General features: G+C 36.7%; 1 protein-coding gene and 1 non-coding gene across 3 annotated transcripts; both read right to left on the minus strand.

The window, feature by feature from the left end:
* Positions 1 to 225: 225 nt before the first annotated feature.
* LOC117432283 (eukaryotic translation initiation factor 4 gamma 2-like) lies at positions 226 to 12,101 on the minus strand. Of its 2 annotated transcripts, XM_034053965.3 has the most exons (23): positions 11,882 to 12,100; positions 10,168 to 10,275; positions 9,538 to 9,715; positions 8,596 to 8,661; positions 8,116 to 8,241; positions 7,732 to 7,834; positions 7,366 to 7,497; positions 7,197 to 7,263; positions 6,830 to 6,981; positions 6,525 to 6,635; positions 6,089 to 6,172; positions 5,912 to 6,010; positions 5,634 to 5,775; positions 5,306 to 5,469; positions 4,917 to 5,030; positions 4,501 to 4,629; positions 4,141 to 4,245; positions 3,840 to 4,055; positions 3,309 to 3,567; positions 2,939 to 3,143; positions 2,407 to 2,615; positions 2,157 to 2,278; positions 226 to 1,872 (listed from the first exon to the last, which is right to left on the minus strand). In XM_034053965.3, the coding sequence occupies exons 3-23, from the start codon at positions 9,600 to 9,602 to the stop codon at positions 1,807 to 1,809; spliced, it is 2,736 nt and encodes a 911-aa protein (XP_033909856.2). In that variant the 5' UTR covers positions 9,603 to 9,715; positions 10,168 to 10,275; positions 11,882 to 12,100; the 3' UTR covers positions 226 to 1,806. The 2 variants fall into 2 exon arrangements, with proteins under 2 accessions (XP_033909856.2, XP_033909857.2); XM_034053966.3 differs by lacking the exon at positions 4,917 to 5,030 and having other exon boundaries at positions 11,882 to 12,101.
* Positions 4,694 to 4,884, minus strand: LOC117432481 (small nucleolar RNA SNORD97). Its single transcript, XR_004548796.2, has one exon. It is a non-coding gene; the product is annotated as a small nucleolar RNA SNORD97 (small nucleolar RNA).
* Positions 12,102 to 16,669: the final 4,568 nt, after the last annotated feature.

A 16,669-nucleotide genomic window follows, 5' to 3' on the forward strand; every position in this document is an offset into this window, starting at 1 on the left:
GCATACTAAAATATGCTCTTATTTGCACCTGTATTTCTATAACGACAATATACAAAGTTAATGTATCTTTTCATACCAGCAGGCATTTGCACATAATCCAACTAAAACTGTCAGTTTCATTTGGGATTCTACAAATTCAAAACTACCACGTCAAAAGATAGAATGACCCAGCTCCTCCTATTTTAATCATGCCCCAATCACACAGCACCCAGTTTTGACAGATGGTGAACTTATTTCTTGCATTTTATTATAATTCCACAGCAGCCAGTTACACATACAAAGGCAACTGTTTTGTATAACGAAAGTAACAGCATATGGCTAAGATTGAAATAACAGTCCCCCCAAAAGCCTCTTCCAAACCTCACCAGTACTTCGTTCTGTTAACCTTATTGTACCAATAAGCATTATACTGTAAAAATGAACAAAACTGGCTTAGAATATAATTTGTCATTTCAGCAATACAATTAACAATGTTTAACTATATACTGCAGGTGAAGCAATAATGGTACACAATTTTCTCTTCACAAACTTCTGTAACCTACCATAACACTTTAAAAGGATAACATTTGGAGGTCAATGTATAGACTTAGGTATATTAAAGAGCACATTAAAACTAAATTGTTATATGCAGGGATAACATATCTTCCCAAACATATTTCATGATCTAAATTTCCAAAAAAAAAAAAAAAAAAAAAATAGAATATGCAGGACAGACTTACGTTTACTGGTAGAATGATGTCCAGCTACACCCCTAAGATGTCTAAAATTAATTCAGACAAACCGCTTATAAAAGAGAACAAACCAATACCCAATCAGTTAGTCTTGACAGTTAACTTTATTTCACCAATTGAGTTAAGACAAGTTTAAAATTCACTTTATTAGATACACATCTTTCTAGGTCATCGATTATAAGCTGTCCATCTGAATTTATGGGCAGAGATTTATTTCAATAGTCCCTGAACATGCACTAGGAAAAATAATACTAAAAAAAAATTCAAGTATCACAATGTTTGATAGATACAGGTATATAAAAAAATAGCAGGGCATGTGAACAAGACTTGATAAATTAAGGAGGCTTAATTTCAATACTAGAACATAAAAGGGGTCCAATGCAAAAGTTGAATTTCTCACTAATAAAGGTTTCCATACATCCACAACAAGCACTTCAGTAAAATACCCTTAATCTCACATTCTGATCATATTTTTGTGCAAGTAAACCAGGTTTTCATTAAAGACTTGTGCACGTGCCCAGGCTTTTTTGTTTTTAGGACTTTAGGATATTCAAACCCAGCACATAAGGAGGTAGAAATACAGGCAATAACCAATTAAAATGTTACGGCAGCAAACCAATGATTACAGTTTAGGATTCTTTGTTACAATCAAGGGATAAAGTCAGAATATTGCAACGACTCAAGTATTACACCATGCAAAGTGCATGTCTACAGTGTTGCTAATTAGTTATTAACTCAAAAAGCCAATGTAGAATATGGCAGCAAAATAGGTCCTTGCAATCTACTGCCACTACATAGAACATAAGATGTAGTTATTGCATGCTGCTAATACATTATAAAGTCTTCTACACATTGAAGGTTTTCTAAAACCTTAGATGGTACACTATGTTTAAGAGATTACACTAAAAAAAAAAAAACACCTTGGGGCAGAAACCAGTCTACTGCCATGCTTCTTAATACTGCAAACAACTTTACAGAGGAATGAATTTTCGCAGTGGTTACGTTGAAAAACAAAAACAAACAGTTAAGTCATAGCAATAGTAAATCTGTACTGATTAAGGCTTTGGCTGGTTCGTCACTCAGCATCATCATCAGATTCTTCTTCCTCTGCAGTTTCCAGCCAGGTTAGCCACTGGTTCACCTGCAAGAAAAAACAAATCCGATTAATTTCTGGGCTACAGACTACATTGGTAAAAGATAAGAAAACAGCTCTGATGATATAAACCAGGGGCATCAAAAGTTGGCCCTTACACCCCTGATCTTTGTTCCAACCTAGTTTTAGATTGTTTAATTGAACCAACTAAACTTCCATCCAGACCCTGAAATAGCCAACTATCATTTTACCTGTTAAATCTGGAGTAAAACGGCCCTCCAGGACCACAATTTATAAACCAAAAAAACTGCCACAAACAAAATCATAACTACCTGGAATAATGCTTTGCCCTTTCCAGGAAACTCTTGAGAAATATCTTCTTTCCAAGCAAGGAAGGCTTCTTCTTCAATTATCTCCATGTCATAGAAGTGGACAAAATAGCGTAGCAACATGCCTAAGGTAAATAAACAAAACTTTGTGAAGAAACTTTTGTCCAAACTATAATTAAACCCACACCCACTCAATTAACAAAATGCATGTCTATAATTGATATAGATATAAATGAAAGCCAGAGAATGTTACCTTTTGGAAAACTGCTGTTGCTGCAGTGAACTTGTAGTGCATACAGTGCACTGACCTGCAGATCTACATGATCATGCAGAAACTTCTGCATGACTGGCTTAAAGACGAGGAGCAGCTGTTTCTCCTGGTCTAATTGCTCTTTTGAAGGAGTGTCTAATTGCTCATCTCCCTCTGTTAGGCACATCTCATGGGAAATGTACTGCAAAAAGCTGCAACAAGAAGTTTAAATATGAATTTAAATAAGTCCAAGGAATACATTCTTCAATTGCTAGCTAGTTAAACAAGTATCAAAATACATCCCGAACACTCCAGGCAGTTACAGTACTTCTGAAACCTAATACTAACATTACTGACCCTCAAGGCAACCCTCTTGAAATAAAAAGTAGCATGCAAACTAATTTTGGATGAATATCTGTGCTGTATGCACCCCAATCACATCCCTACCACTGAAAGCAACTTTGAGTTTAATTTTAATGCAAATTTTTGAAAATAAATCAGTCAAGTAGTATTTTTAGAATTAATCTCTCTTCACCTGGTCATCAGTATATTGACAAAACCCTTATCAGTGTGGAGTTTGGGTGAAATGTTATCTTTGATCCACTTATAGATGGCCTGAGGTGATGGGTCTGCCTTGATTTGCTTCAATAGCTCCTTCTCCAGTTTCAGAAGCGGGAACAGAAAACCAAGTCCTTTTCCGTCTAAAATTTCCAACATACGATCCTTATTCTGGTCAATCTCTGGAGAGGGAAAAAAATAATAAAATGTTGTTAAACTATCAATGACTATGCATAGTAGGAATTTATAAATGGTATGCAGAAATGTAAATACCTAGTTTTCGGAATACTTTGCAGTTCTTTTAAGCTATATTCAGTCACTATTTAAATAAAATGTTCAAAACAAACCTGGCAGCATCTTCTGCATGTTAACCTTGCTTTGCTGGAATAGGTCAGTGAGCCACTCCCGATCCCTCAACTTGGCAGTTTGCTGAAGACAGAGCAGGAAGAGGGGAAAATGGGTGCCAGTCTCCAGAGGCTGTGCCAACTCAGCTATATTCACAAGCTCAGCAATAATAGCACGGGCTGCAAACTGGGCCAAGTAGGACTTCACAAGAGGGATGTCGACCTCTAATTTGGGACACTGGTCCAGAACATTTAGGAAGGCCTATTAAAACAAAAACACACATTAGCATCTTAACAAAAATAGCTTAATTTTCAAGCATCTGCCAAGTATCGATCCATTATGCCTAACCCGATCAAAAAACATTTTAGACAAAAACTGAACTAAAAGGGTTACTGTGTCCACTGCTGTATTAAATGTATTGTGTGCTTCTGGTATATCAGATCAGTCACTCAGAACTTGCCATTTTGAAACCATTGCAAAACACACAACAACTTCCTATACAAAACAAGGCAAGGGAAAGTGTGCTTATTTACCTGCATGAAGTTATCTCCACTGATCAGTCCCTCATGTCTGAGGGAATGGATCAGAGTGCTGGCATGTTCTTTGTCATCGTCAGATCGGTCAAGTGAACAAATAATAATCTTGCTCAACATCTCAGGCAGAAAGTGTTTTGGAGCTTTCATCTCCCTCACACCATTAACGGCATCATTTATAATTTTACTGTTCAGGTACTCTGTTACAATAGTCTCCTGAAAACAAAACAAGAGACTCAAGTTCAGGCACAAACCCAAGTACAATGATAGGTTAAATACATAACCAAAGCAGTATGCTTACAGTCATTTTAAGTAGTTCTTCTTTTGCAGGAGTAGGTTTCTTGCTATTCTTTGCAGGCTTCTCCTGGATTGGAGGTGGATTAGTTTTGAGACCAAGCTGAGGTGGCTACATTTTATATAAAAAAAAATAAAAATATAGAAATAATGTATACTTTGCAAGTAATCCCAGTACATGTAGGACATTTTAGGACTTGAATATTCAATATTATTGGATACCCCCTCCATTAACATTAAGACTCCCAGAACTACCGAGCAAAAGACAAAAGAAATACCCAGCAAACTCATTTAAACCTGGTTTACTACTGGTTTTAAATAGGTTGTGCATACAATCTTTGGAAGAGAATTGGGAAGCCTGTATTACCTGTCCCAGTGGTGGTGTCTGTGTGCGAGGAGGTTGTGCGCTTGGAGGAATCATAGTTGGTATCTGTGGCTGCAACTTTGGCACTTGATTTTTATTAATTAGGAATGACTGGGCAGGTCTTAGACTGATCTAAGGAGAGAAGCACAATAGAATTAAGCCAGTCCACATTTAAAAGATTTATTGTAAAATAGTAATGCCCTTATAGCTCATAATCACGTTCAGCGGATACTAGGTCTTCCAGTTGAAAGAAGTGAAGTTAGGGTGGGGGTAAAGGAAGAGAAGTGGGACTAGGAAAGGGGTGAATAAAAGGCTAGATTGAAAAGAAACTGGTTCTAGTATTTTTTCCCCCTCACAATAACACGTCTTTTTATAATCACTGGGCATCTCTGCAAGTACTCTGATCTCTCTGTTCTTACCTCATCTGCATTAAGTTGTCCTTTTTTTATGAACCGAGGCTGCATGTCCTTGGACTGAGCTTGCTGCTGGGATGGATGTCCCTGGTTCTGGGCATGATAATGCTGGTTCTGCCCCTGAAACAGATGGGATCTTTAAACTATGTGTTTGATTTATTTATATTTAGTTTTTTTTTTAATATATGCCTACAAATAAATCTGAATTCTAGATAAATGTGTTTGCCAACTACAGTTACAGATTTCCCCCCCTCCCCTCCTGCTTGTAATGTATATTTCTACTAGTTTTGGGGAATGAAATTTATGAAGATCACTACATACCTGAAACCAACCATCATACAAGAACCTATAATCACTTAATGCCATTTTCATGGAAGCCAGCATAAATAACGTACCTGGTTTGATTTCATAAAAGATTTCCCCCCCATTTCAAACTGGGACTGAGGAGCAGGCACAATGTGTCCACCATGGCCATTAAAAAGTTGGTTTGAACGATGACGCCCCATTGTGGGTGAAAACCTATCCTGAATAACTCCTGGACCAGTGCCAATCCCACTGCCTGCAAACAAAGGGGATTCAAGTTTAAAGGCAGATTAAAAATTGTAATTCATTGAACAAATGTAGTCTAGGTCAAAAGACCTTCAAAATCTTAACTGGTAGTTTAGTTGTTAATTTGCAAAGCAGATGAAACGTATACAAAGTTACAATAGTCAATTCACACACCCGGCATCTGCCCAAACATATCAGCAAGTCCTCCAAGAGTTTCTCTGTCAAGTTTCATCCTGGGTGCCATAAACGGTCCCTCCAGAAAGAAGTCAGTCCTCATTCCTTGTGACATATTTGCAGGAATAAAAACACCCAAATCCTGTGGGGGGAAAAGAAAGGAAGGTTTAAGTTTAAAACTTAGTTCAGATACTCAATATACTTCAAGTCCATTATACAGTACAAAACACTTTTAAAAAAAAAAAAAAAAAAAAAAGCCACACACACACAGAACTCACTTTTACTGCCTCCTGACGAATCTGGATAATCGTCTTTGGTCCGTTATCAATAAAAGCTTTGCGAGGAACCCAATTGTTTTCTCGCAACTCCAAAGTATCCTGCAATAAAGAAATAAGTTAAATACTAGTTCAATAGCTTAGGAATAAAAAGTGGTTTCAATTATGCATCAAACTTACCTGCAGCAGGAAACGAATCCTTGCTGGTAATTCCTTGTGTGTCATTAAGGATTTCATACGGGCAAAGTACTGATCCATTAAAGACTAGAACACAAAAGAAAAAAATAAGATCCAGGGCAAACATTCTTTCAGGAGAAATTCCCAAAAGTTCAACAATGCACTATAATAGTTATTTCAGAAAAATGCAGTAGTTCATAGAATTATCTTTTTTTTTTTACTGCTGCAGCAAATCAGGTTTTTGCATTCATTGTAAAAACATGTGGTTTAAATTGCACCAGTGAACACAAGTGCCAATTGTAAGGTTTACTAAAATGTTATTAGACTTACATTCACAATGCTATATTACAAATAAAGCCCAGAAAAGTTTGACAAGCTATGTCCTGTGCTCCTGAATGTGGGCGTAGATACTAAACTCAGCACTTAAGTTATTGCATACCTTGGCTTTTTCATGGTCTAATCTAGGTCCCACTGTTCTCATTATCTGACAGAGGCACTCCAAATCCTCTCCCATATCCTTAAGTTGTACTCTCTTCTTCTTTTCCAAAAGCTACCAGAAAAAAAAGTGGTTACAATGCATTTCACACAAAGAAATCAGGTACCAACTACCAAACATTTGGTGTGCAGAAAATATTGTATCTATTGAAAATTAACAGATTTTGAATCTATACTACAATAAGAAATGCTATTGAAAATGCCTTTGAACTTCACCCAAGACAGAAATCTGCAGTCACACAAACTTACTGTTTTGATGCACTTATGAAGGATAGATTCATGGATAAGATCAAGTTTGCCAAGTTCTCCAATGAATTTGATGTTGCCCAGCATCTTGATCTTGGCAATTGCACGCTGCTCCTCTTCATCAGCTGTGAGAGGGTTGTCATGTTTGTCATAGACTGCAGGGGGTGGGGGAAGAGAGGTTAGCACAGCAAGTTACATTAAAAGTATGTTTGCAATATATATATATATATATATATATATATATATATATATATATATATATATATATATATATATATTCCAACCTCTCTCGTTCTCCACATACATTTAAAAATGTGATACAAGGACCAGAAGGGTGTAATGCAGTATAAAACTAGACATCAATGCTTACTTTCAACATTTCTGGTACGATTTTCGAATTCATCTTGAAGCTTAGAAATTAAAAGTCTCCTGAATGTCTGTAGAAATGAAAGACTTGGAGTTAATATTTCACATGGAAATGTACAGAGCACAGCAGTTTCAATTCTGCAGTTCTACGCTTTTTGTAGATAGATGCATACCGTGCTTTGCTTTTGAGCTGGCGGGACCTCTGGTGACGGGCCATCAAAGTTTGGTGCATCTTCTGCCAAGCGCAGACATAGCTGAGCATATAGCGAGCTATACTTGGGCTCTTCGAGGGCTTTGTCTACAATCTATGGCAGAGGAGATAATCAAGACAGTATTCCAGTATGTGACTTCCAAAGAACACCCCCATAAAATACAGAACGTCCAGTCTGCAACCCTCAATAGATTTGCATTTCTTACGCATTACCTTTGCTATAACTTCCATTCTATTATTGGATAGTGGTGAACCTGAGTTTTCAAAAGATAATGTCTATTTAATCATTTTACGCTACGCAGTAAAGTTAGCTCTAAATTCAACTTACCAGCAAGATGATGGCTTTTAGGACGAGTTTAGTATCTACGCCCACATTCAGGAGCTCAAGGCATAGCTTGTCAAACTTTTCTGGGGTGAGCTTGTTTAATATGCTACAATAAAAAGAGAGACCAGCATTAGAATGTTATTCATACAGACAAAGCTAGTTCAGCTGTTAAGATTATTTTTAGAAATATATATATTATATATATATTATATATATATGCAATATCACAATGTTATTCATTAAAACATTTACCTAGCTACGCTCAAGAGCCAATTAAAGCATTACACTAGGTCCACTGCATCATTTTATTTGTAAGTGTTAAACTAAGGAGTTTAAAACTTAGCAGATAAGTGACGATCGTAAAATAAAGCACATAATGATACTTACCCTCTGACTTTCCTAAAGATTGCATCGTGTCGTTCTTTATCGTTGGTGGAGTTGACATCTCGTCTAGTGCTTCGTGAAGGAGTCCATCTCTGAACGCTAGGCCCTGGGGCTTTCCCCAGGTACTCGCTTTAAAAAAGAAATTCAGAATTTGCAGCACTTATTAAAAACATGCAGTTAAATACAGGGAATGAAAACTGTCTGAGCCATTCCAGTTTTTACTGCAGGTTTAGATAGCCCACTATACTATGCCTTAGCAGATACTTTGAATTTGTGAACAGGAAATTACTTCAAATGCCTTCAACCATAAACCCCCTTCCAAAAATGTACAACCATTTGAAAATAGTCACCATGTCAAACAACTGGAATAAGCCAATTAAAAGCCCATCTTGCACTCAATTTAAATAAATGTTAGACACCCACCTAACTAAGCATATAAAAGCAGTGTCAACCAGTTCATTAAAAAAGAAAAAAAGAACATACCTGTTGCCGACAGTCTTGGGATAGTGCTGAGGTGCACCCCTACCTCCTCCACCGCCTGAAGAAGCACTGCAAGATAAAATAAATCTTAATTTCGCTAAATTCAACTGTTGTACTCCTACAAATGCAAATATAACATTTAGGGGCAGTGTGTGAACTTATTGAGAAATACCCAAATTCTTTGCAAATTTCAACCCACGAGACCAAAATAAAACTACCAATTATTCTTGAAGAAAAATAACAAAAAAACCAAGAGCCAATTACTCTACATTATCATGAGTGGAAAAATATCTACTTTAAGAACTTAATACTGGCAGCTATAATTTTAAGCCCTTCATAAACCACGTCTACAAATAACAGAACACCAGCTGGTATCCGAGACTGCGTACAAGTGACCTTGGAACGGTATTATATCAAATTACGCCCCAAGGAATATTATGGGGGGGGGGGGGGGGGGGGGGAAGGGCTATGTGAATGTGGATGGGGGGGGGGGCAGGAGGATCTCAATGCATCTTTTATACAGGAGTATAGCAAAAGAAGGGACTTCCAAGCAACAAGTAGACAGCTTGCCGGCCAATTTGAGAAAATGTGGAGATGTAATTTTAGTATCATGGTTCGATAGCTTTAAAAATTATCTACGGCTCACAGCTGCAGAGTTATAAAGAAACAGCACTGTTTAAAAGTGTGACGCTACCATATAATAAATACTTTCAAGTTCCAAATCTGCAAACAATGTACTGTGCCAACAACTAAAACATTCATAACCGCCTGAACAGGTCCTAAAAATGACTCCACGGTATAGTATGTTTTTTACTGTTACTATTTAAACATTAGTGTAACTGGGTCTGGGAAATTCAGTGCTGCCAATGCACTTTACATTGGTCAATTTAAAAAGACAGGAAATTAACTTTAGGAGTCAGATCAAGAAGAGAGATTTTAATGTACCTCCGATTGCAGTCAATTAGGGGTCTGACCGCATCTGACAATTTTAATTCTAAATTAGTGTACATCAGGCCCTGCAGGGCGGTAGTGCTACTGTCCAGATCGAGAATCCCAGGCCTGACGTCCAAGAGTGTGAGGTTAACAGCTGGTCGTGTGATTGTGTGACAGTCGTGCAAAAATTCTATAAAAGAAAACGCCAATAACCGGCAACAAAAACGGTTGGCATTAGCGTCACTTAACTTCTGCGACGGAAGCAAAAAAAAAAAAAGATTCAAGTAAATGGAAATATAGCACAACCAAGGCCTCAAAATTCCCTTGAATTAAAGGAAAATCACCACCAGGAGGTAGGCGACAACCTGATCAGGGAAGATTTAAGACCATGCAGGTTGGCTAAACTAGGAAAAGCAATCTGTAAATAAATCTACAAATAGTAAATAAAAAAAACAAATCTATATCAGCTGACTTCGTTTTCTTCCAAGTGCAATACTAATTTATGGTTTTAAACCAAAGTCAAACTTAGCAGCATTGACCATATCTACTTCTTTTCGATGACTTAACAGCAAAGTAAGGAAGACTCAGTTCAGTCTAAAATTAAGGTTGAAACTTGAGTAGTTGGCCGGCTACTTCACAAACCTGAAACGAGAAGCACCCCCTTCTGCAATCACACTCTCCACTTTGGCGGCTTGACAACGAAGAATCTTCAAAAGAATAATTTTCAAAGGGTGGGGTGGGGAAAACGAACTGGAAAACAAAGAGCATGCACACACATTAACATACAATAATCCACCAATTAAACCTGACATATACAATAAACAGTGCACTGACTCGGACAGGAAACTCATTTATGTAATTAGTATTTCCCTGAACTTTATAATCTTGACCACATTCCACCAGACTTCACAAAACCTTCATACTTCAGAATTCTGTCCTAGAAGTTGTTTAAATAGCTGGATCAGGCCCAGGCCCAGATCCCAACAATCTGAAGTTAAAACATATGCATATGAATTTTTAAAGAAAGGATAGGTCTGACTGTAGATTATATTACGTTTTGAGATGGAATTTAAGATATACAACTTTACTTCATTTTAATAAATTACATTAGAAAAAAGGGGTCCTGCAAAAAGGGATGTAATTTGATAGTAATGATATCAAGGAGTTTTGCAATGTAATTATCATACAAAGAATCAGGGCTGTAAACTGCATAGCAAGCATCATTTCAAAGCCCCATATTAAAAAGCTACTAGTTATATTTAAATATAAAGTTATTAACCATTTTAAAACTTTCTGCAAAGTAAAGCCACACACTGGCTATATCAGTGTTAATATATTACTGATAGTGTTTGTTGAACAATTGAGCTAACGACAGCCAACATACTCTACATTAATATATGCAGACGATGTTTTCCAGCAGAGCTCTTACAAGCAGACAAAGGCCTGGGCTGTAGATCACACATTTCCTTTGTAATCGTTCCTAGGCCTAACTGTTAATTTGCAGTGCCAAACACGTGTATATTCCAGCGTTACAATTGGTAACGTTTAAGTAACGTTTAATTTTTTTTTGTTGATGAAAACAAATCTTAATTTAGTCAAAAACGAATCCAAACCAATTTTAACGATGACAAGATTTAAAATTAATAATAATAAAAAATAGTAGAAAAGAAACGAAAAATGAATTAAATTTTATTTTATTTCTTTCTGACAGACTCATCACTTGTTTTCCGGTACATTGTCGTTAAGAACACCGACAATCTTGTGTACCAAGATCAAGACAGGTTAAAGATACCCGATTGTGTTAGAAGTTTAATAGGATATACAACCACTTAATATTAAGCATATGCGTTAATTAGTTATGCAACACATACATAGCCAGTAACAAATAAAATATAGCCTAGTTGGATGAGTAAATGGGCAGGTTTCTACTTGATTACCAGCAGTACTGGTAAAGCACTGTTCATTTCGCAATCACGACAACCTTGAAGTGTATTATTGTACAATACAAGTTTTACACAAAAATAAGGGGACCACTATAGAAATCTACGGTGAAACGTGTATCCGTGGTTTTATTTAGGCTGTTCTATAACATCCAGGACAGGTAAATGAAAACGAATCTGGGTTTATTATATAGAAAGTGAATATTATTTTTACTAAGTGTTAGACTATATACACACAGGATATAGCCATTTACATTAGTTTGGATTGGAAATACAGGTAGAATGTGTTCGGATTAAAGAAAATCATGTTCTTCCCCTCAACGACGCCATTTTCTACAGCATATAAAGGGAAAGAAAGAAGCTAGCAGCCATTTTAGATTAAAGACAACATCTATAATGGAAAAAATTATTCTCACCTTTACTGAGACCACTTCAGTTTTTCAGGATTGTTTGGGGTCCAAACAAGGGGGAAAAAAAAGAGAAAAGTAATAAAAAGGTAAACTTAAGACGTTCTGACCGAAACCAGAAAACAAAACATGAAGCACCTCACAGCTTTACCGAAGAAGAGACTACTTGCTAGTGGTCTACGTCACTCGCGAACGCAAACATTATTATCTGCAGCAGACAGACTCCTGGCGTCCTACGTAGTACGTTGATTTTCCTTTTCTAGCCTATCGGAGGACTACCTGAAAAAGCGACAGTCCAATTGGAGAAGATCAGGCGCCGCTGAAGACCAGACCCTGTTTGAAGATTGGTTGGGGCCTAGCACAGCCGCAGTGCAGGAGTTGATATTCTGAAAAGGAGGTTACGGGGAAAATTATTGTGGTAAACGTAGGCATGCTTATACGGTAAGTGGATTACGTAAATTGGCGTCTAGTAGTAATGAGGCGAAGAGATTGGATTGCGTGAGTTTTTTTTTATATGGGTGTAACTGGAAAGAGATCAGCTCCACTCAGTACAGCGATTTATTACAGTATAGTATAGTGAGCCTCGTATATATTTAGCTGGTTATGGCATACATTATTATTATTATTATTATTATTATTATTATTATTATTATTATTATTATTATTATTATTTATTTCTTAGCAGACGCCCTTATCCAGGGCAACTTACAATTGTTACAAGATATCACATTATGGTTAAGATGCGCTCTTCTTCGTACCACCGTTACACTCATAAAATTATGTAAAATTATGACTGCCTGTCAAAATAAGCAGAACTTTTATATCCTTCGATATATAATACAATCCGAATAGATTGCAATGAAAATGCAACTTTCTAAACACATATTAAAATATATCACATTACTGGCATACATGTCCTCTCCTGGCTGTTTCAAGGGGCTGTATTTAAGAATGTTCAAAACGAGTAGTTCACAATACATTTACTTTAAAATAATGTGATTTGCTTTTTTCATGCAGTTCCAAGATGCAGTTGGGGATTCATAATAGTGCCTTAAACATGTGTACAATTGTACACAACTTCTTCGTTTTTATTAGTTAGGTACACCCATTTTTTTTTCTCCTAAGAGTTTGTGCTTATTTTACTATGTCATACTGTACTGCATTTGCAAATATTTAAGGGATGTTACCTAATAGCTTGACCTGGCTACTTTGGTTAGACTGGATTGAGGAAATCATAGTTTCATAAACACTCTGTAAACGTCACATTACCAACACAAAATAGTTTATACAAATACGTATTATTATTATTATGTTAATTACATTATGGATAGTGGAGCATAACAACTGTAACCTAATACCAGCAGTATTGAGACGTTACAGTGAAAAGGCATGTACTGGGATGATCGATACTGAAAAAGAAGGAACACTCTAACTAGGATGTTCACATTTAAAGAGGTCCATAAACAGCCCAGGATTTTTTTTAAAAAAAGTTTGGTAAACCACGTGCAACTGGTCTTTATGCCCCTATAGTTTACATGTATCCAGTCCAGCTGCAAAATCGTATTCTTTTTGTGCAAAAGGGAATAAGTTTTGCTGATCCCTGGAGCCAGCATTACATTTCAGCCATCAACAGCAGGCAGAAGGATATCTACATCATATGGAAGGAAACGCAGATGGATGGAGACACATATGGATCACATTAGTTTACTGTAAAGCTACGTCTTAGTTGGTACTTATCTTGGCGAGAGACGAGTTCAAATCAGCATGAAGTTTTAACATCTACTCTTGTGCAATGGAAATCATTTATCAGGCTTCTATGGTATGTAAGTTTAAACAGAGGCTTTCAAGAGGTTGTGTGGAAGTAGGTGGAGGATACCCTGTCAGACTCAGTGTTGTTTGGAAGCAGTGGCTGTGCATACCAGCTGTGGTACTTTTTCGATGGTTTTTAGGGCATTTCTTTTGCTCATTTAAACAGAGCTGGCCTACTCTTACCCGACCTAAAGTTGGCCTCAGTCCAGTCGTTCAGAGGTTGAAACCTGAAAAATCAGAGGCGATGTGGATTAATAATTTAGGCCTGTTTTTTTTATAATCTTCTTTTCTTGTCAGTTTCACTCTTGCGTAAGATCCTGAACAACTTTCGTGGTAAGATCTATTAACAAGTCTAGTTCTAGTACTGCTAACGAGAAAAGTACACCCCTCCTGAAAATGGCGCTGAAGAGATTGTGTATCACTGCATTGAGCACTGTTACTGTATGCTCATGAAGAAGGATTCGACCATTCATGTGGAAGGCAGACCCGTAATTCTGAAATGTGTTTGTTAATCAGAAATGTGATCTGAGCAGTAAGGAAAGGAAACAGGCCTGACGAATAATGAATGATTTGTGAGAACCAGAATCTAGAACAACTGATTATACATCCCCTTAAAGTCTAATCAAATGTAAACAATTTTACAATTTACCATTGTTGTGCTAATGCCGCAGTATGACACGTTGAAGTCCATTTCAGTAGCCTGTGTCCTACTATCCCTGATTCATAATAAATTTGGATTACCTGTACATGCAGTTTCATCATTACTCAGAGAATTGTTTTACTCAGTAGTCCAGCTTGTGCTATTTCTGAACTTACAGTTATTTAAAAGGACATTGCATAATGTTTTTGGTATAAGGCAGAAAAGCAATGTAATCTGTTAATAAAAAAAGCTATTCAATACTGATTATTGAGATCTTCAGCTGTTTAGATCGATTGAATAAAGCTGTACCATTGGTATTTTGCTTTTAAATCTCATTTGAACTTGTGTCTTTTTATATTCTGTTTGCTTGACTGCAGAGAATCAACAGAACATTTATTTCCTTTGTTATCAAAGCTCTTGACTTCCTGTGTGTGTGTTCTGATAATGTTCAAAAAGTATATCATGCTGTAAAACTATTGTTACATGGACTAGATATCCAGGTGAATTAACATACTGGGAATTTATCAGCATGGTCACTATCTTCAATGTCGATGGTTTTTAATACAGTATTGTCCATATCTAATAAAATACACATATGTACATTATCGTTATCTAGATTCACCTCCAACGGCAGCTAATGATCCTGTACAAGACTTGTCTTTTGCAAAATGAGTCATTCAAACCATTATGTCTGGTGAGTCATGACAGCTGTCATGTATAATTACTTGCAATAATGCACATTTACATGCTTAGCAGTGGTAAACAGAAGCAGTATGTACATTGCTGTTCATACTGCTTCTACTTCTGCCTAGTTACATACACTGTGCAACTGAATGCTAATTGTCTTATGACACAAGTTTAATTAAAATCTCTCGGCAGAAAAGATTCTCATTTCAAAATTTGAGAAATGAGCATATGCACATCTTTCATTCATGGTCCAAAATTGTGATGTAAATACATCAGTGACAACCAATATGATAGCATATTTTCATATTTAAAAAACTAATTGACTATGCAGATCCTTTGATGTTATCTGTTATAAGGAACATATTGCATGTATCTTTGCAATACACTTTTAATTCACTGAATAAGTAATAAATTCATATTCATTCATTCTCATAACTTCTGTTGACCTAGAACAGAACTGCTCTTGCTGTACAAAACACATTCTGAGCACTATATTTTCTTTCCAGTTCTACAACTTGAAATCCCGACAGGCAGATGGCAGCCACCTGCCCCCAAACATCCGTGAAGATCTTTGCTCTTTCGTACACAGGGTCTTTAGGCTGGATGTCTTATCTTAGGTTGTACATTTCTGTGAGCCAACTGTCATAATCGTGACACCTGCATAATGGCAAGTAATTACTTCCTGATATTGCACGTTGGTTTGGTAGGCTTCGTAGTTCAAATAAAGTGACCATCTGCCAGAGCAGCTTACCTATATATTGACTGAAAATCTCTATCCTGGGGCTGCATGTTTGAGGCTCATCAAAAGAGAACCAAGACAGGGTGGAATGGGCACTGGGTTATCGGACCACCTGTTTATCATGGATTGTATTTACTTATCAAAAACAACATGAAATATGGGAACGGAATATGCCTTGTAAATCAGGTTTGACTTCTTTCTGGGTGTTACATCAATGCCAGGCGCACTGTAGACTCCAGCTCATTGTCGGGAGATTCTAAATTAATAGAGGGTTGCAGCGTTAAATTGGGGAAGAAAATAACAGCAGTAAAATAACTGAACATAAATTTATAAAGGTTTTTTTTTCTGAAATGATTTGCAGTTCTGATAAAAACAAAACTAAATCCCACAAGTGAGAAGAGTAAACGTAAGGTACTGCTTAATTTAATTTAGGAGAAATAAAAGAGAACTCAAACTGCTTGATAACATGAATAAGCTGCCTACACCTCTGCATACTCACATGACGCTTACCAGTCACACTAGCTCAAGACAGCGCCAGTCTTGAAAAAAAAGGCATGTACTTAAACTTGTAAACACAAATGTGGGGCTTATAATTTTACTGTGGAGTCTAGTAAAATGAGTGCCTTATATACTTGGAATGCTATGAATGCTGCTCCTTTTTGTCCAGAAAACATGCCACCTAGTGAGCACATGTTGTAATTGTGGCTTATATATGTAACAGTGAGGCTCCTTTGGGCTGTAACATATCCATTTGCAATTGCAAATTATATTTCAGTTTGCTTGCATGTGCTTGTTTCTATCTATTGTCACCTCTGCTTGTATCTAGCATTATTTGCCTGTGTTTCTGTGTTAAACTCTAAATGACTTTCCATACAACACACATGCACCCAATCAATGCATGACCTTCAGACGATAATATGGG

This window comes from Acipenser ruthenus, chromosome 27 (assembly GCF_902713425.1).
Source record: "Acipenser ruthenus chromosome 27, fAciRut3.2 maternal haplotype, whole genome shotgun sequence".
Lineage (NCBI taxonomy): Eukaryota > Metazoa > Chordata > Actinopteri > Acipenseriformes > Acipenseridae > Acipenser > Acipenser ruthenus.

Bases quoted from the DNA above. Each gene is read 5' to 3' on its own strand.
- LOC117432283 (XM_034053965.3), bottom strand. From the start codon at position 9,602: ATGTACACTAATTTAGAATTAAAATTGTCAGATGCGGTCAGACCCCTA. The intron at 6,982-7,196 runs GTAAGCATTGAT...CACCCCCTGCAG, and splicing joins TCGTACCAGAAATGTTGAAA to TCTATGACAAACATGACAAC. The intron at 2,279-2,406 runs GTAACATTCTCT...TATTTACCTTAG, and splicing joins CAACAGCAGTTTTCCAAAAG to GCATGTTGCTACGCTATTTT.